This window comes from Pygoscelis adeliae, unplaced genomic scaffold, assembly GCF_000699105.1.
Source record: "Pygoscelis adeliae isolate BGI_AS28 unplaced genomic scaffold, ASM69910v1 Scaffold298, whole genome shotgun sequence".
In the NCBI taxonomy this organism is placed as follows: domain Eukaryota; kingdom Metazoa; phylum Chordata; class Aves; order Sphenisciformes; family Spheniscidae; genus Pygoscelis; species Pygoscelis adeliae.
The window spans coordinates 2,977,647-2,999,317 of NW_008825303.1; the positions used below are offsets into that span (position 1 = coordinate 2,977,647).

The following is a 21,671-nucleotide window of genomic DNA, read 5'->3' on the forward strand; positions in this document are numbered from 1 at the left end:
GGATTTTAAAACCGCATGCAATGCTTATTTTTTCAAGAAGAACTGTCGAGCTTCTTCCCAGGACTGGCGGGGGAATCTGTTGGACAGCTCAAGATAATCTTGAGAACTGAAAATTTTTTCTGTTGAAGACAGAACATAAAATCACCAAGTTATTCTCTCTTAAGATAAGATGGCAATAAAACAAGAATAATGAACGCGCAGCCAATTCGAGATACTTCAAGTCATTTACTCCCCTCCCCCTACCAAAAGCTTCTCAAATCATGGGGTAACACTGCTGCGGAGCTACGGCCATTGAGGTTTGGCTTTAAAAACGGGGGCAGAGGGCTCTGATGAGCAAAGGCTTAGATTTCTAAGCTTTTGGGTCAGGCTCGCTGCTTTAACGCATCGGAACATTATACATCTTCACACATTTTATGTTCTCGGACCCACCGGGGACCAATTCAGCCTTGTTCAAGTTCGGACAGCCTCGATGGTGCTCGCTCTGCTTAGCAGCTTCTTTTTCCACAAAGGGCTGCGGAGGAGTTTCGCTCCCCAATTCCCCCAAAGCTCACAGCATGACTACAACCACAGCTTTTACTCCTACGAGTACTGCTGGTGACGTGAACGGGACTACACGTGGGTGCACAAGCTTGTGGGGTCCGACCCTTCGAGCAGTGTGCTGCAGCGCAGCACCCAACAACGAAGTTTTGCGCTTTGAAGTTTTATTCCGAGCAGCGTTATTGTTCCCGTTTGGTTTTTTGGGGACACCGTCCTTCACATTCAAGTGACATAATGGATAAAAATAATCCTGCTTACACTTATATTATCAAGTCAGCTTTTTTGCAACTGGGGAATGTTTCGGAATCACACTCACACGTCACCACATAGTCGTCTTTGTTTAAAAGTTCATTCGGTTTGAATAGTGAAAATAAAAGCAGTTTTCCACTTGGATTTTAGATGTTTCTCAAGCAGATTCTCATGCAAACACAATCCTGGAAAGTTTGTGCTGCAGACACTGCACGAGGCTGCTTCAGACTAAGAGGTATAAAGTTGACAGTAAAAATCTCCAGAAATGTATGTTAATTTTATATTTTATAATTTATTTTTAAGCTTATGTTTTAGACCTAGAACCGCTCATCTTCTGCCAAATGTTCAGCAAAATGGTGGTGGATTTCTGCTTGCTATTAGGGAGAAATGACTGTCCGAGCGACATACTTTATGCAAAATACGGGTGACTCAAGACCAGATTCCCATCAACACACTTGCATTTCAGACGTGTTTAACAAGTAATAGCTGTCCTAGCCGAGAATCTTTCAAATGTTTAGCCTAAAGAAGTTAACTGCATTTTACACAATATTTACAACAACTGAGGGGGGGGGAATCACAACTCTTCTGCAAATTGACAAACTTTACTGTCCTGTAATTATCCTGTATTTTACTAATTTTTGGCTCCCCAGGGGTATTGGCATGGCTGTGCGGCTTCTGCAACCTAAAACTTTTGAAGAAAATTAGCCTTTGTGACAGCTAATTAAATATGTGCACATACAGTATCACATTTTAAGATGTGATACCGCACAGCATTTAATAAAGATTAACAGTCCAAATTCCTGATACAATGAGCAGCAGACCGGAAGACATGTATGTTTAAGCCAGAACGTTAAGCTAGAGAGCCTCTCCCCAAACTGTAAAATCGTTTTGCAATTTACTGTATTTCTTTAATCATGATGCAGATGCAAAAAGTTAAAATCACAGCAAAATACAGTATCTACACATTTTGTTACCGATCGCTACCCTGTCACATTTCATTGGAGACATACCCCTCTGCTGAGACAACTGATTATCCATTTGGCCTGAACTCTGTGCAAAATCCTACGAGGGGGGGAAAAAAAAATAACAGCATGAGGTTTTCAGATCTTACATCTGAGGAAGTAAACCAACATTTTTAAGTCTTCACAGTCACTCAAAAATACTAATACTTTATGAAATCTGTAAATTAACACACTCTGGCTTGTTTGCTACATACCATAACAGAATACTGCCAGCACTTAAATTCTATAATACATAGTGGATTTTTATACCTTTATTTATACCTGTTTCGAAAAAAAAAATACTTTTAATACACAACAGAAAAAACAAGGTTTTAATATCTTCTTAGGAAACAGTTATTATCATGACTTTTAATTTAAGAGAACATTTACTATAGCTGTGTTTCTTTAAAACAAACGATGTTTTAGATTTACGCTCCTGACTCCAAATACACTCTTACAAAATTCTTGAATTATCCCCAATTTCATCGGCTGTGCCTCCCAGTGACCCGGGAGCCCGAGGTCCTGATCTCCTGAGAGTAAGAGGAGGTCTTCCACAGGGGCGATTAACTCTGGCCAACGCTGCAGCCAGCTGTGTAACCAGCTGAGGTGCAGTTAATCTAAGCGCCCAACGCGATGTGCGATCCCTGCTGCTATCGGACGGGATGCTGCATCCTCCGGAGTCAGCGCGGACACTGACTTCGCTCGGAACAACGTAGGATTATGCAAGTCAGCTGCCCCGGTAGGGAGAGGGCTTTTAGGATCCTATCTTTTGTCCGAGTGAGTGTTCACTGAGCAGAGACAGTATTATTTGACACAGGAGATACAATTTAGCAAATCATGGATACTCCTAAATGTTTTTTCATTATTTCAGCACATCTAGAAACAGAAGTAACAAAAATAAAACGGATGATGCAAACTTCAGATGATGGAAATAAATCTGTTGGTAGGGAGGTACAACGTGGGCCGTCGTAAAATCCAGCAATCATTTTCCTTTGATTTACGCTGCACACATTTAACACACTGTATTTAAGTGTTATATTTGTACACACCACCAAACTTTTACGTAAACGGGACTTCTTTTTGCATTCCCTGGCACAGGAAGAATCTCATTTTCTAGTCACGCGGAAACATTTCACGGTCTTTCCCAAACCTTCCACTGAAGCAAATGAGAGATTTGCTTGACAAACAGCAGCGAGTTGAAATAGAAGTACAGAGGCAAGTCTCTTCTGTGTGTGCGGGTGTCCGAGCATTCCTTGGTTCCTTTCAGAATTGTTCTCTGTGTGTGTGCACACATGTGCAACATTTGGGATTAGATTTTAAAATGGGTGAAATACTAAAGTACGAGTGAAGTCAGCAAAGACATGACACTTTACAGCACACAAGGACCTTCCGTATTTTAACGTAACACTTTTTTTAAAAGCCTGCAAGAATAGTACGTGGACTTGGCATCTGAGATATACCTCTAATTGGAAATCAAATTAATAACGTTGACCCTTGTAAATACACTTACGCTTTGCTGTAGCTACTGGGGATTTAAATGCCATTCTCTCTCTTATAGCACAGAAATCAAAGTAAATAACCTTAATGATTCATATAAGGAACACTCCCCTCCACTCTTGTGTTTTTTGGCTGAAAAAAACAAACTAAACTTGCTGCATTTACTCATAATGTTTAAATTATTTTTTGCCACGCCAACTTCTACACTGAAATCTGTAGTTTCACTGTAAGAAAGTCAAAGATGAATTACAGCTTTGTATTTAACCAGAAGTTCATTACTATACGCCAAATTCTTTTAATACTAAGTTCCAAACTTTTGTTTTAAACTGCTATGCAATTATTTTAGTATTAAAAGAATAAAAAGTAGTTGCACTCAGAAGTTTGATATTATGCTAAGACTTTTAGTAAATATTTAGTTCTTGTGCCCTCTCTCTCCCAAATCTGTGTAGCCTACCCTTGGACTAGCTGTAAAGCATTAGGAAAAAGAGTTTAACTAACATTTCTGTATCAACAACAGTAACTTTCAGGTGACTGATACAGAGTTACTAGACTCCTAAAAGCATATGATTTTTTAATAGCAGAGTGTTTACAGAAACTGCATTTATTCATTGGAAACAGTCAATAAAATGTATGGAAAACATGAAGCATGCATAAAATCTGCTACATAAAGCACAGTGTATAAATTTAGACAAAGGGAACAAAAATGCTGTAAATCCTTATTCAAAACAGTATTCGTAATGACCTCAGTGGCTTACTGTCAAAAATAAAGATTGCAAGATTAGACCGGTAACATATGTTCTGTGTATTTTCTGCATAAAATATATATACACTTCTGTTCAGTTCTCTCTGTAAATCTATTGTACAGAGTATACAACTGTACATTTGTATGTAAACACATTAATATACCGATTTCAGATATGCTATATGTGCAGTAGTTTTTAAAAAATAAATATTTTAAGAATTGGCTTGTAATAGCAGGATCTACATCAAATCCGCCTAGCACGGCCAATAACTTAAATGAAAACAGGATTCTGCATGCGGTAGTGAGAACCTGAACTATTTGGTAACCTTTTAGTATTACAAGATGCCTCAAGTACAAGCGTAATCTGTGGTTTGAAAAGAGCTGCAGAGAATCTTAAAGTACTTCAATGCTGTTTACTTGTTTAACTTAAGTCAAATGATTTCCATACACACAGCAAAGGCAAGAAAAACTGTTGCAGTTACCCTGCACACCGCTGTTATGCTACTGCAATAGCTACCTGAATGAACGTGGCGAGTAAAACACAACTCATCTCCTGCTCCAGGATGATCTTGTTCTGAGGGTTATTGTAACAAGCAGCTATTAGCGAAGGGAAGAGCACTTTGATTAAACGAGGATCGCTGAAATACTGGAAAGGCAACTGGCATAGTTTTTGCAGCACTGTGGGGTGACGGCCAGACTGTACAATGATCTGAAAATACAAACGTAACAACATTAAAATACGTGATCTACCTGCTCTTCTCTTCCTGTTAACCACCAAGGGTGTTGAAGTCATGCTAAAAAAAATGAGCATGGCCGAGGAGTAAATACTAAAAATAAAGCTTATAACATTTAGTCCAAATAACTTCTGTTTTAGCGTGCAAGTATTATTTTTATTGCAGAGGAACACAAAGAATGTAAGGCTGCAAAACTTCTTTTTCCTGTATCACCCAAAAAGACAGTAAGTAAATGAGAAGTGGATTAATTTGAAGATTACAATAAAATAGATCATGTCATACCTCCATTCAAAAGACAAAGAATTATAGCACAGGGACTATTGTAAGTTAGAGCTACAAAACAAAAAACCCCAACTCCTGCCATTTAAACACAGTAAGCATGTCGGAGGAGGGGGGGGGGGGGGGGGGGACAAAAAGGGAGGAGGGGAGAACAAGAAAGAGATCACCAGGACTGTAAAAACCCTCCCGAAGCTCGATCATCCTTTACTAGAGTGCTCTCTGGCAATTAGAGAGGACTCTGTTTCATGGTAGATGTCTGCCACGCATTCTCAGGCACCAAAAAGAAAAGGTGATTGTAAGCTGCACAGCAAGGAGTTTCAGTAAGTAGAGACTCAGAAAGATCCTCCCATCTGTATTTCTTATCTCAGTTTCTATCAGTGCCATTGACTCTAAAAGGAGAATTGTTTAGATAAATGGGACTGTTGTCATGAAGCAGGCTAAGTTTACAACTGCGTACATCTGAAGAAATAAGGCAATGCTATTACTGGTCTCCTGCAAAGGAACCTTTCCAATTTACTTGATATTCTTATAAAGTCTTTGTGATAAACTAAAAAATGCCAAAATCGCATCTGTTCCAAGTAACCTTGATTAGACAATTATAATATGAAAGAGCTGTTTGACCCAAAGTTGGCTTTTCAGCATAGGAGGAAGCTCCTATAAGGTTAGAACACTGTAAAACTTAGGGTCACGACTGTAAATTGTACTTGGAAAAACACAATTTTACAGGTACACACCCAGACAAGACTGCATTCAAATTAAAACCAGAAGGACAGAAAGAAGCAGTTGAGACCACAGGAACATAAATTACAGGGATTTACAAGTTTTCAAAGCACTTTTAACAATACCTTCAGAGCACACTCTCAGTTGATAATGCAGTTCAGTTTAAAAACAAGATCAACAAAGTAATAGTTTGCATTTTTTTCAGTTCACCAGCTAAAAAGACATTGAAAACCTTTCAAAATACTGGTAGAGATGTCTTAATGCCTTTAAAGACAGGAGGAATTTTTAAAAGACAGCCAAATATGTGACAATTAAGCATACATTCAGACACTGTTTTGAGGAAAATATCACTGAAGCATTTGGATGATTCTAAACTTAACTATCCGCTACCACCCTGCAAGCAAGAGGGTGCCTTTCGAGTTTGTGATTACTGCTTGAATTTTAAATTAACCACAGTGGTTATTATATAAATCTATGGGGTTTTATGGTAAATTCTACAATCAGAAAACTACTTAAAATCAATTGTAACTGTACTAAAATAACTACGATGGGTATTTCTGATCCAGGACAGAACAACAGAACTCTTGATTTCTTTTTAATGGCCACTGTACACTTGATCAACAGGCAGAGGAAAAGAAGTTTTGGGGACTTCTCATTTTTCATTTCACACTTCACTTCCTTTACCTGTTCTAAAAATGCCATGGATAATTAGTGAACTCCTGCCAAACTAGCAGCGCAGATAGCCAAACAGCTTTCATGGAATTATTATTTCATTATCTTTTTCTTTTCAACATTTTTACTACTATGATATTATCAACATTAGAGATCGGAAGGTATATACAAGGGCTGCTGATTGTTTTAATCTGGTATTTATCACATGTGGAATCAATTTAATGATTTTAGCTCATTGTACTAATGCAGCTACTAAACCTGATACACTGTATTATGTACTCTGGAAAAAAAAAAAATCATGAGTCACCCCTTACTGGAAAAAAACCCAAGCAAATAAACCTCTAGCAGAGCACATATTCCTTGTTTCACTGTCAACTGGTGGAGAAAGTGAAGTCCAGCACTTGACTTAGCAGATGAACAACAGAGAAAACAAATGAAAACCTTGCCTATGACTTCTCTACCGTGGAAAAAGACGTCTCTTGACTTTTTTTTTTTTTTTTTTTTTTAACCAGTCACTTGGCTGAATGATCCCAGGGAGTTTTGCAGGCCTGGAATACTCATCTTACAAAATGCTCTAATACGAGATACAAACTCCTTACTGAAATCCAGTGCAGAAAGCTTGCTCTTCCCTCCTGCCACATACTGGAATCCAGACACATTTACCTAGAATTAGCTTTTCTTGTTGCTCTCTCTAGCCTGCAAGTCAGATATGCCTGTCAAACGTAACAAGATCCTAATTAAATCACCGCATTTCTGTACAGCCAAGCATTTAAGCACCTGCTTAACTTCAGATATGTGCCTAAGTTCCATTAATATTTGCTTGTGGTTTTCTTTTTCTGAATTGAGACCTCTCTATCAAATTAGTACAAGCTACATTTTAATTTTTTTTTTATCCAGAGCAGGCAATTGACATTCATGTTTTCTATATTTCATTTAAAAATTTTGCTTACTCTCAAAATTTACAGATATTCATACAACTTTATTGGTTTTGCCTGTGCTTAGCTTAAGTACATTCCAAAGATGCACCTGCTTAGCTTAGCTTGCTTTTGGCCCAACACAATAAACATTAGAATAACTCTCTGAAGACCCAAACTACGCACAGGTAAGAGACACAGCAAACGTGTTTCTGAAATGCTATTTCATGATGAATCAATGAAGTTTTTCTTTGTGCTACCAGCCAAACTCAAGACTGTGATACATTTCAGAGGCGGAGCCCCTGTTACAGGGCTTGGTGATGCGGTTCAGGGTTAGCACACCAGAAAGCACTGGCCAAGGACACAATCTGCCCTCAGTGTAAAAGCCTGATGGAATGAGAGGCTAGAGCATCTTAAACCCTTCACTGTACCGAACTGAGGCAACCTCTACACCATATAAGCCGACGGTTATCCAGGCTGCACAATATATGCCACTCTAATATCCGATTTCATTTACTTTTAACCTTTGCTAAAAGTCACCTTTAAGAATACAATTTTCCCTGCTTGGTCTCTGTCTGAATTTCCAGCTTTCCAATACCACGTGCGCTGCGCCTACTGAATCCACACTAGCTGACTGTCCAGCACAATGACTAATGTGATGACCTGTGGGAACTTTTTACTGAGCAACACCTTTCAAGGTTGCCCATCAGTTATCTTCTGTCACTCCCACCAGTTTATAGCCTTCTGCAGGTCCCGCTAATTTGCTTAATCTCCAATAGCCAGAGGGTCAGGCACTCTCTTCTGCCCTACCAGGCAACCCATGCTCCCATGTGACTCTGGAAAGTGTACTCTGCAATCACAAGTGCAATAGCCATCCTGATCCACTGTATTGGTATTTCTGAAGTTTATCACTTAGGAAAGCATGACTCACGATTTCTACAGTCTCTAGATGGAATCCATTTCTTCAAGTTTACTTGGGCCAATATTCACTATATAGTATATCGCTCGGCCATTTGCTGCAATTCTTCTAGCTGTGAAAGTCTGAAGCAGTATAAAAATCAGTCTTTCAAAACAGACTACAATGACAAAAGCCAGCAATATGCCACACACCACTTGAGCAATAAAAAAGGACAATAAATAAAAAAAAAAAAAGCTCCTTGTGGTATGGAACAGTAATAAAGTTGTGAGGGGAACTCATCGTGTTGCTGGGAGATAAGGCTTCCCTGGTCACTTAGGTAGGGTGTCTGGCTACAGACCTGAGGTGACCGCTAGAAGGATATTCCATCCTGGACTTCGCAGGATGTCCTTGTATTCCCACCAGGACAGCTCCAGCAGCCTTCCTCTCCTGCTGCTGCTTCCTGGCACCTTGCAAAGGAGATCTTCCCAGGACTGAAGGCCTTTGCTAGGGAACTAATAAACCATATGGACCCAAATAACTTGGGTATGATTTTCCTCTGGGTAGCAAAGGGAATGTTGCAGCTCATTTAATTTTTCTAAAAAGCTCCAAGGGCGCAAAAATAACTTTCTGATGACCCTGCAGGAATGAGAATCACAAAAGTGCAATTTCTTTCCTTGCTTGCAAGGGCAGGGAGATAACCACTGGCATACAGAGGGGCAACCTTTGCATGAGATCTAGCAAGGGAAAGATGTTTTGGTGTACAACTCCTATTTACATACTGTATATACGTATATTTGTCTTTCACTTAATCTTTCTCTATATTCCTTTTCTCATGAATGAAAACTGCAATTACTTTTAAATCCATATGTGTGAATTTTTGTCAAAGCAGGGTAATAAAATCTTCATAAGTAATAGGATCCAGACCTTCTGAATGATACAGCAATGATACAGAATGTATCAGCAGCTACATGTCAAATCAGAAATAAAATCTTAACAGGTCAATGGTTAATTTTACAAGAAAATTAAAATAAGAATCCTCTAGTCTTTGAAACTATATCGTCATAATCAGGTAACTGAGTTTATAAGCATCTTGCAAGTCTTAAACATAATTTTCACTGAGAAAACTAAAATGTCAGCCAGAAAGTTGAAGAGTGACTGTATGTAAAATATTGAACAGTATTAGCGAAATTGAAGTGAACTGATAATTCATACACTCTTATCATTCATATGTCCTAATTAGACATGTAATGTAGATGCATGCTACTAATTTTTCAACAGCTAGTAGTTCAATCAAATTGCCTTGTGAAGATTTAAATTTTTTTTAACTATGAAGTAGCATTTTTGGTGACAATCTAAATTTCTGTTTCCAAGTTGTAATTGCACACATTTTACATATGTAAAGCATTTAAAAAAAGAGAAACTAATTGAATTTCAAACTTTGCCTGCAACCTTCCAGAGTTTTAAAGAAGATTAAGATCACAGATTGGTTTTCAAAAGTTCTATGCATGTAGGTTAAATGCTTCTATGCATGTATGTTAAATATTGTCAGATATTTTATTACAAGTAACAAAAAAAGTGGTTCAGTCTCAGACGAAGAACTTTTTCACTCCTTGTGTACTACGCAAGGTTAGTCAAGGATTACTGCAGAGTGGAAGTGCTGATTTTTACAGCAATATTTAGTCTAGTTCTACTGATGGATTTAGGTTTTCTTGTTTCACTTGGACATTTGCAGCTCTGGAAAGGCATCATTCATGTCAGTTATTTCGGTCTATACATACCATAAAAACACCGGAATTATCTTTCAAAGAGGCTAATTAATTTTCTGGTCAGGAGGAACAGAAAGCCAGCAGCAAGCTTTTTGTCTATGCAAAGGCAAAACAAAGAACTGAGAAGTGAGTATTCAGCTGATTCAGAAAGCCAGGTTCTCAATGAACTAAACTGTGCTAGATCAGAACATCGTAATTACCATTTACTGAAGATTATCCATACATTTAGGAAGCTACAAGACATTCATCACCTGTCTAAAATTATAATAATATTTACCATTCTATTCAATTATTTCCTCAAAGGTTGCTTTTCCCCCTACCACAAAATAATAATAATAAAAAAAAAAAATCTCACCACAGTATTCCAAGTTAAAAATGAGCTTGTTTAAGCCTGGCAAGAAGCTGTTCTCCTCCAAATACCTGATGATCTTTAAGGTCTTTTCCAACCTAAATGATTCTATGATTCCATGGTTCTACGAAATAGTTAGACAGAGGACAGGTTATCAAGTCCAAGCCTGAGCCCACAACAGGGTATGTTTTTAATTGGTCAAAGTAGCTTCCCCAGCTATCGAAGGAAGTCGCTGAACAAGATGGTGCATTTGCTATGAGACATTCGCCCCATCCATTTCAGCATGGCAAGCAACGCTGCCAACAATAATCTATTCTTCCAGGGTCCTTTAAGTCCAGGGCTGGGGGACACAGCCGGTGCTGGCCCTCGGAGACCTGTGGGGTATACACGAGAGCCCTCAGCCACAGGCTAACTCAGGAACACGGACGTGTACTTCCATCATTTTTGTTTCATTTTTGGGAGACTTGCTGAAGACTTTTCACAAACATAACTGGAAGACATGATTTAAGCATTGCCAAATAGAAACACTGTACGTGGGTACTTTTCATAGCAGATCCTCTAACTTATTTTCTGTTGTGCTGCCCCATGGTTTCCTTTAGCACGAATTTCCCATTACCATTAGGGTGATGATTTTGCAAAAGCTTATTTTTTGTTAAGCTGACACTTCACTGAAGTCACCAGTAATGCTTTTGTACACAAAGGTGTACAGGTGTGCTTTCCACATGACAAACAACAGAAAAGCTCACAGCAGCCTGGATACTGTCCCACATCTCTCCTAGGAGCCACTTGGTTACTCTGCCTGCCAGCTCGCACTCCCTTCCAGAAATCAACTACATGAAAGTATCAGAAGATTTAAAAAAGGGGTGTCTTTAGCTGTTAATTTGATCATATTGTTTGCTTATTATTTCTATTCCTTCTTATGCATCTTAACATTATGTCACGGTTTATGCTGTTAAAATACGCAACATAAAAATGCAGAAACTTTGGGAGCAAATGCATTGCTGGCATCAATGGCACTGCTAGGGCACAGCCACCATAAATTAGATACCATTAAATTAGGGGTAGTGGGATGTCCAACTAACAAAGCAGAGATGATGTTCAGCAACCCTCAGCTGCCATCCGAGCACCCAGAACTGCACATATGCTGCCAGGTCTCCCCAGTAACAGAGGGATGCTTGCTTGGAAACACTGTGGCAGGAAAAGAATGTGACTTAGGGGTGCCTTCTGTAGCCTATCAGTTTCTTTCCTCCACAGAAAAAAGGAAAAATTGCTTCTTGCTGCTTAAAGACAGCAGAGAAAGGAGAAAGATTGCCAAGGAGAGAACTGAAATCTGTAGCCACAAAAAACCCCAGATGTCACAATTTGAACAAAACCTTACAAGTCATTTAACTGCACCACTCTCGCGTGACTAACTGCATGACGATGTTGTGTTCTTAGTACTCTACAGTCAGGCTGGTGTTTTTTAGTAATTGTGACCAAGTATTAGAAGTTGTAGCTCTTTTATCAAATGAAAAGTAAGACAAAATTATACTAACGTGGATACAGGAAAATGGAGTTGAATCATAACTTTGTAAAGTTTAAAACTTCCTGAAGCGAAACCTTCCTCAGCTCTTGGAGAGGAAAAACTGCTAACGAAATGGTGTATTCCATAGGTACTTAGAAACAAATACAGTGATTATCACTGTGAGCTGAATTAACTTTCTAGAAAAACATCCTTCTCAATAGAATTTCCTTTTATTTTTATGAAACAAAGCATTAAAATGTGCTCTTCTACTTGACTGTGCTCTTCTGTTATACTGTATTTCATATTCAGATGCAATTTTCTTAGAACAACTCAGACTAAAAAGCTAATGGTTCTCTATGGGACACTCCTTGCCTTTTCCACTATCTCACATGACCCACGGTTCCAAACTTGAACATGGCCGTTATAAGCATTTGGATCTTAAAATTGTACTGTTGGTATGGGAACTATTAATGTTTCCTTTCTATTTATTTATCATTTATACAAATGTCGATTCTAATTTGTACAAACAACTAATAACTTTATTGAAAGGAACTGAAATGTTGTGCATCTAATCTCCGTAACGACAGTATTCCATCAAACAGTTAAATCCTTTTGTTTGATGTCAGATTATTTATAACTTTGTAAAAGAAATAAGTCTTTATATTAGTAGTCCAGAGTTTCTCTTCAAAGCTAGATCTGCATTATTTCTTTGCTTCTATATAAACAGATCCCATACTGCTAGTATTTAATCAGCAGAATATGTCACCACTTAGCTCTTCTTCTGTTTTAAGGTCAAGCTCTCTTCTTTCCATTTTGCAAACTCCACTGTTGGCAAGGCTCTGAGCAAAGAATGTTCTAAATTCCTCCTAACATTTATCAGGAATCAGAGGACCATTTCCATGCAAAAACAATGTTCCAGAATGCTACATTAAAATTTAAAAGTAAGAATTTTGTCTATTTGAAGAATTCCAGTGTTTATTTTCTTAACATCACATGTAAGCTTTCAGAGAGAAGATAACAGAGTTCAGAAATAACATTAGTCTTCCTATAAACCCCATTATGAGCATTGTCCTTTTAGAGCTAGCTCTATGTGTAAGGGAATCTTGAGCACACAGATTCAGTAGTGCTCTGTGTATACCTAACAAAGAAAAAATTATCTGAGCAGTTTTTGTGTAATCATCCTAAACCATTTGAGCATTTAGGATAGGACGATGGCAAATACAAGCACAGCGATGCAGTAAAGATGTAAAAATGTTTATCAGAACTGATGCTAGTGGGAACTCTAGATAAAGTAGTTCTTTATAAAAAGCTCTTGAAAAAAGGTCACCCAAAATGACAAATAACAAGTCACCTTAGTTATAAGATAACAAATGAAGTATATATAGATTACATTCAGCAATAAACAAACAAATACTATTAAACAGATATTGTAAAAGATAAGCTCCATTACAAAGTGATGAGAGAAGAACGGAAACAATTCTAATATGCATTGAGGCTATTTGTGAATTTAACACACGCCCAGGCTACAGGATAAAGTAGTAATCTAATGCCTGAACTAGAAAAGGTATTACAGAAAAGTCTAACTTTAAAAACGATAGCATTTTAGCACTTAACGTATTAACATAAAAATAAACGTTTGAACATGTGAGGTTGCTCTCATGTTTAATGTTAAGCATATACTTCAGTACCTTGTTAAATTGAAGAGTATCACTGCTTTCTAGAAAATGGTAAGCTTCATAGTTTCCAATGTAACGTAACGGAAGATTTATATGTTTAAGTGTTGGCCTAATAATTTTTAACCAGAGGAGAGAATTATTATACATCAAACATATTGAGAAATACATATGTTCTGTAAGCTCAAATAAAAAAACCCCATCATGCCATGTCTCAAATCTGTAGGTATTATTCTGAATAATTGATTAGAGCATCATTAGAACATGATTAGAACTTGCCCTTGCAGCCCTGTGCTATTTTTGAAGAATCATCTTCACATTTAGATAACATCTTCAACTTCGATGACTTACCACTTGTAACTTTAAGCTGCTGCTTTGGGCATGATTCTCTACTCATTTACAGAGGTGAAACTCAACTGATGTGAATGAAGAATTCTTGATTTAAAGGCTAGAGAAGAAACAGGACCTTAGTCAACAGAAGTTCAAACAGACTATTGGCAGAGGTTTCTGCCATCATCCTTGAAAAGAGCTAGTTTGGGTCAAAATCCCCAGAAGGTGTGAATAATTAAAATATTACAGTCTAAAACACAGAAAATCTTTTTGTCTCAGAGCATTCTCTCTCTTCAAAAGCAAGCATTTTCTGTCACTCTCCAAAACCCTACTTGCAAGTAAGAATTTTTATTACTAGTAGATTGCGTCTTCTGTCTTCCACAATGACTGTAAAGGGTTTGTGAAAATATCTGATCATCAACTAAAAAGACTGAGCCATTGGACATGTTACAGAGTTGGCTGAGGAAAAGCTTCAGACAGACAGCAAGAAAATGTACTTTTCTGCCATGAAAAATGTGCTACGATATACCCATCACTAAGGGGAGAGGAAGATGAGCAAGATTTTCCATAGTACTCACTCTGCAAGATTGAATGCATTTGATTTTTATTTTATGTTTCAGTATCACTTCAATCAAGTGTTACTTGAGCTGAACATGATGAAATGGGTTTGTGAGACTTCTTTGGGCCTCTTGCAGGCTCCCACCCTTAGAGCAGCGTCCAAGTGCTCGGAACAACTGTCAACTGCCCGAGTCCAAAGCTGCGAACACAGAGCAGGCTGGCGTCCTCTCTGCGTGGGGCCAGCGATGTTGGAGACAGTCACTGCGGGTCTGCAGAGACTTGGAAAACTTATAGTTTATGGGAGAAGTACAGGGAGTTCCCTTACACATGAGGCGAGACAGACAATAGCTCACAAGGCCTGATTAAGTATTTGCAGGCTGTAGACTTTGTTTTAAATTTCTGTGTGAAATTTAATTCTCAGGAAAAGGAGACACGGACAGGCTGGGTCGGAACGAGGCAGAGCGAAGACAGGCGTTGTGAAAGCTTCTGCGTCCACCTCTGCCAACAGATCTCCACCGGCCAAACCCATAATATTCCAGGCCCAGGTCTTAGCTGAGAAGAAACTGCTTATTAAGCAGGATTATGCCAAACTCTGTGGTGTTTTTTCGATGTGGACCAAGGTCCACTGGGGATTAAGCTGAGATCACCAAACTCTTTTTATTCCTGACCCAGGAATAAGATTAGAAAGTCGCTCTCTGGAGGTGGCATTAGCCGATTGCTCTCTCTCTCTCTCTCTCTCTCTCCATTGCTATGAATTAGTTACGGACTGTATTTTAAGGTTGTTGAAAGTACTGGCTTTTACGACACTGGGAGCTAATTTTATTCTTTTGTGTTTACAGTTTAAGAATAAGACAATAAGATAAATCCAAGTGCATTCATTTCTCATTTTAATTCCTATACTCTCTCTCTTCCTCTCCTACAGAAATCAGCCAGCCATCATGCACTGAAACTAAATACATTTGATTTCATGTTAAGTCTTTGCTCATATTAAATTACCTTCCCCACACCCTCTCAAAAAAAGAAAAAGAAAAAAGAAAAAATTATGGGATGCATTTTGGAATGTTCGAAATACAATTAAAATGTGACATGTGAAATATGCAGTCCCACATGCTCCTGTTGGATTTTATTTACTTTGTCATAGATCGTTCTTAAAAAAGAAAAAGTTGCTGGGTAAGCTCAAATAACAACAAAGGCGTCTGACAAATTACCTAAGAGGCATCCCCACTTTTCACCCACTGCCTAGATAAGAACGCCATCTTTGGTGAAGATATTGGTTCACTTAAGTGAATTTATGTGGTCTGAGTATGTAAGGCTGATAGAGAAAAAGCATACATTACAGATCTGTTTTAATTTACTCCATTTTAACTTGGGAAGTTTAATCCTTAGGGGATTTTTTGTTCACAAGCTGAAGTGCTCCTAAATGGTAGTCAAGACTACAACTTCACATGAATCACTCACTTGCCAAAATCAGCTATTCCACAAAATTTACCAGGCATATTTTTTGTTCAAACCTATAAAGCTTTAAAAGGTTGTGGGGGTTGGGTGTTTTTTTTTTTTGAAAGGTTTAAAGAACTAAACCCACAACTTCAACATGAAATCCATACTCCTAAAAATCCCTCCTCTGAAAAGAAACTAACAAAATCAGAATTAAGTAATTTCAGATACTATTTAGTTACAAATATGGACATTAACTATACGGTAACTACCAACTCCTGCATCTTTACTCTTGTGTTATATTTTCAAAAACTCCACCTACCAGATCAAAATTGTTCCAGTCACTCCATAGCCCCAAAAGCAATGTAACTAATGAAAGTTTAATGATGGCCTCTAGTAAACAACCCATATGGAAACTCTACATAATATTTTTATAACCATGCTTCCAAGTTTTCCTGTCAACTTCTGATTTTCACAGTTTTTCCATTTTAAAAGTATTTCTCTTTCTTCACGCTAACACTAGAGGAAAGTGGCCACATACTGAAACTCAATACGCACTAACGCTGTCAAAAGCACAAAATAATTTCCCTATACAGAAGGCAACGTTTCATCTAAAGTCACTTTGTAAGTGTCCCTTACAACCTAGCAGTACTTGTAACCATAGCCAGGATAAATGTCGTATACATACACGTACGTGATATACACTTACTGTGGGATAAAGTGTACTGCTATTTTATGACAGAAGTAAGACTTGCCACATGAAAAAAATGCTAAAAAGTAAGAAAATATAACTATAAGCCAATCATTAAGGAGAGAGAAAAAAAAAAAGAGGAAAGACAATCTCAGTACGAAGCCTTTCTTGGGGACTATCTACCGTGTTTTCTTTCTGCTGGAAATGAGTAATAAATTTAATGAACCTTTCAGAACTGTGCCTATCACACAATATTTTAATTTCTTTGAACATTATATTTATACCTGTGATACTGCTGTGTGATGTTTTCTATTTTAAGGCAAGAGAAATTCCTCTCCCAAAATATCCTGTAATCTTACTGTTCCTTATTCCTTTAACTGGAGCAAGCTGGTATGCCTGAAACACGTTTTGCGATAAATTTTCCACATCTATATAGCAAGGGTAAATTTCTAGTAAGTGAATGAATGGCACTATTAAATCTAATTCCACGTGCTTCTAATTTCAACATATGGATTATTAGATATTAACATTTCAATTATTTATAAGTTTACAATAAGAATAATGTACCCTTCTTACGGACACGATTGTCTAGGGATAAAAGGTTTGGAGTGAGAGAGAAATAAGCTAGTTGGACTTACGCAATTGAAAGACAAACTTTTGGGGATGGAATGGGAATGGTTTGTGTATCCAATTTTTTCCAATTGCATTGGTTACTTTAAGAGAAGTTCTTACTTCTAACTACAAACCCTAATTTTGTAATTAATTTTTTCAAAAGCTGCATATGCTTTTCCCTAGCTCCTTCACAGAGATTTTGTTTTGCAATCTGTATCCTACATATCCCAAAAGTTAGTGAGATTCTTCTAGAGCACTCTAAATACAGTGTGTGTTAACGACTGAAAGAACAAAAGCTATTTTTATTTAAATAAACGCACAGCAAGACAAATGAACAATGCAACTTCTTTTGGAGCCTGTCAGGCAAGATCCTGAGTCTCAGGGTCTGATTTGTGATGACTTTTCATATGGAAAATATTCACTAACTGCAATGAATACGGAAAGATTTTTATTCCCAATACAGCAATGTGAAAGACACCAAATCGTCTGTCATTCATGTTAATTTAATTATGGGACCACATTCAATTATCCAATATAATATGCAAATGAAGTGTGTTGATAGCACATGCTAATTATATTCATTATAATAATTAAATCAAACAATGAAAGGGAATAAAAATGTAATGAAATAGAAGGGTATTTTTAATTAACAACAATTTTAATTAGGAACTGTAATCCTATACTCTGATGTAGTATGATTGGCTTATTAAAAGATTGGACATTATTTTTATTACGCAGTTTACTTTTACACGTCTATCCTTAGTATCATGGGACCTGTTTTCCTATGTTAATAGATTAAATGGTGGCCAAACCAGAGAATCAGTTTCCTTGATCATACTTCATGCAAAGCAGATGCCTAATAAAGCCGAGCTCTGCTACAGCGTGATTACAGAATCCCGTCTCATGAAACCAGGCTGTCTAACTCTATAGTAAACAAAAGTTCACGTGCCAATACAAAACAGAGAGTGCAGTTTAGGTTTGACTAATGATGTTAAAGCATTTAAAATATTAAAGAAACGCTCTTTGCTTTTTGAAATTTTCAGTTTCATAACTGATTTATTTCTTCAGTGACAGCACTGCCCTGAAAAAGCTCTATGAATGGTAAAACAAAATATGAAAAAAGGAAAGGAATATTACTAATATATTATATGTGGGCAGAGTCAGCAAAATCATAGTCTTTTTAAAGTAAACAGAGCAAGCACTATCAAAACACTTAGGAATGCGTTCCTTAGGAATCCATTGTCCTCATCGCTCCTCAGCAGAATCACTTGGGCCTGGACCAGAAGCCAACCACGGTGAAAACGCTCACTGGGACCCCAGCCACTCTCTCTGCCTGTCAGTAGGACCCATCTTATTTGGGGCTCCTGGAAACTGCAGTGAAATATGAATCGCGAAGCTATACGAGAGAAAAGAACTTTCCTTCTTAATTTGCCACTCAACTAACTATAAAGACTTTTACAGATAGTGTAATAAAACCAGACAAACCTGTATTACATTAAATGATTGGCGTATGATGCTCTTAGAAGATTTTCTTCTATGAATGTGAAATATTTAGGAAATTGCCCTTTTATTATTTTGACTGCATAATGGTAATAATTCATTTACTTAAATCACAGTACTACTACAGAAGGTCAATGTTGAGGTTGACAGGCTGTAAAATTTCCTTTTTAGAAATCTATCTATTCTCCAAACTGGGAAACTGCAAATTTTTTGAATAATTAATGCCTTTTTTTCTTTATTCCAGTATGCCCTTTTGGATATTTATCTGTTGATGTGGGTAGACAAAGGAGTCACAAAAGGCACAGTGAAAACTCCAAACAACTACTTGTTCTTTCTTTTTTTTTTTTTAAGAGTTGAAAGGAATGAAAACATACAGAGGTTTGTAATAAGGAATACAAATTTAGGGAGAAAAAGATTTATTTAAACTACAAACATTTCAAAACAAATGTTCATTTGACTTCAAGAATAATGTGAATCTGCTTTGAAATACGTCAGTTATTGACTCCTTTAAAGTTTGTTCAAATAGTAATGGAAATTTGTTTTCATAGCTCAAGTCTGGTGTATCTATTTTTACTATGCAGTTCTTTCCAGGAGTTCAAGCCTACTATTTGAAAGCTTTCACTGTGAGACCAATTGTTTGTTTTTAGTAGGACTCTGCAGATGATCAACAATGAAAGAAAAAATTGGAAGCTCATAACATAATAAAAAATTAAACCATAACTGAGTTAATAGAAAGCACTTCCCTTTTCATGAAAGGCATCGTATCTTTTTTGGAAGTCACAACACTAACAGCACCTGAAAATAACGACCGTAAGCAAGTCTCACTGCCTGCCTAGTAATGAAAGGCAAAATACTTCCTTTTACTAAAAAAAACCCCTTCCCTGCATTTTGCAAGTACCTGAATGAGCAATGCTTCAGTTTTTCAAAATGTTTTTTTAAACAAAAAAACCCAAACCAAAATGCCACTTCCTCAGCTAAAAGCTTATAAAATAGGAATATCAGAAATTAAATAAAAAGTTAAGCACGTCATGACATCTCTTGAGACAGTACCACCAAAGCAAACCACCGTAAAAGACTGCTTTTAGTGTATGAAAAGTACTAACATACCGCGGTTGTTTAACCAAAGACCTAAACTTGACTCTAAGGGCTGCAGAAGCTACCTTTTAATCTTGAAAATTAACTCAGTCCGGGGGTAGATTAGTGATGGCACATGACCTCAACCCCAAGTGCACATGCTGAAGACTCCAAGACACTGCAAAATCACCAGCTGGGAAGCATGCCCACAGACAAACGCATTTTGCACATACTTGGTCTCTTGACTGCCTGCCGGCAGCCACCATAGCCAGCTGCTGCCATGGCACGGAGCCTGCTCGCCACGGTCAGACCCTCGCCCCAGGGCACGAGCGCTAAACAGCGGCAGGCACTACAGACTCCTAGAACTGACATCGCTGGTAGGAAATCCCTCTTCTGCGCTATTCCTGGCACATTTATAGTTGCAAGTCCTCCATGCAATGAATCACATCTGTTTATACTTGTGTGCCAGAAAATAAATTTTTAAACTGCAGAGAAAAGACAACATTGTCTGCTGGCACTTCTGGATGCCAGCACGACCCGTTGTGTAGCAGTGGGAATCAGAAAATGGCAGCAATATCACATGGATTTTCAAAACAACCATGTTAAAAAGTGTTGCCCACAGTCAGCTCCAGATCCCGAGTGGGATTTGATTGCACAGGGTAGGAAGCCTGCAGGATCCTCCCTCCAGCTTTGGCCAAAGCCACGGAAACATTACTATATAATTACATTATATAATTGTATAATATTTCTGACAATACGGTCAGCTTTAAGATAATATAATGTTCCAATTATAGTCAACAACTGTAAGAACATTATCGGACAGCTTTTCTCTAAGCCTTTGCTGCCAAGTTGTAACACTTTCCTTCTGCTCTTTAGCTTAGCTGGGGTGTCTAAGCTCCTCATCCTGAACCCCCACCCCGAAAGTTGAACAAAAACAGGAAGCAAGTGTCACAAGTATGGAGGGAGAACAAAACAAATAACTTCACAAATACAGCATTCAACTGAATCATACCAAAGATGTAGGCACCATAATGCAGTTTCTACACATCCGGAGTCAGGTTCACGTACTCAAAAATAAAGAGCAAGTGCCAACTTCTGCCCTGCCCAATACACCCTGAGAGGCTACATATAAGCTGAGGAAATTGGGATGCTTTTAAGACTAAACTATTCGTAATAGTTTTGAAGTTTTGTGTCTGGGTTATTTTATAAACTATTCTTACTAGTATGAGATGTCACAGAGTTCACTGGCAAAAGTGGACGACAATCAAGGAAGCTAGAAAGGGATTTCCACTGAGTATTTGTTTTACTACTGAAAACATGCAAGGAAAAGAATGGCTTAAACTTAAATGAGCGCTCTGGCTACCAGGGAGGTGGCTACATTGGCATCTGAGGACATGCCTTCATGGCAGACTAGCTTAGTTGGCTTTAAAAGGGTTTAACTTGGGTACCACAGCCATCTGATCAAGTTGACATGAAGTTAACTTTAAATTAAAAATACCAGTTGCTAAGTATATCTCGGCAGCGAGTAAGGCTACTTAAAATCCATGCAAAGTCAGCATCATTGTCCGCGTAAGAACACGGAGTTTCCTTCTGGCCACATAATATTAACGTTTTTGTGTTAAGATGCGACTTCAGCTTCTATTTTGCGAACATATATTTGTGCCCGTAGGAATGTTGAGGGGATTAGTTTTCTTGAGGGATCCATGACTAAATGTGCACTTGGTAACTTCTGATTCCATTTTCCATTTGCCTTACCTGATTATCTGTGTTGTTTACAGTAAAATAGCCCACACAAATAATGACTTCGTGTAGCAATCCTTCACAGGTATGCTGGGAACAGTACCACAGCAGAGAGCTGATAATATGCCGGAATGCAAGGGACAGTCCTTCAGCACCCACAATAGACTGAAAAAAAGGCCAAGAAACAGAAATTACAG

The 21,671-nt window shown here is 37.8% G+C and overlaps 1 protein-coding gene across 1 annotated transcript in view; it reads right to left on the reverse strand.

Annotated features, from left to right (window-relative positions):
* Positions 1-10: 10 nt before the first annotated feature.
* SCAPER (S-phase cyclin A-associated protein in the ER) overlaps positions 11-21,671 on the reverse strand; it is a 258,080-nt gene continuing 236,419 nt past the window's right edge. Inside the window, exons 29-32 of the mRNA XM_009330071.1 lie at positions 21,490-21,639; positions 4,544-4,735; positions 1,797-1,848; positions 11-119 (exon numbers count right to left, since the gene is read on the reverse strand). Coding sequence (XP_009328346.1) covers positions 25-119; positions 1,797-1,848; positions 4,544-4,735; positions 21,490-21,639 — 489 coding nt within the window. The 3' untranslated portion in view covers positions 11-24. The remainder of the gene's footprint in view (positions 120-1,796; positions 1,849-4,543; positions 4,736-21,489; positions 21,640-21,671) is intronic.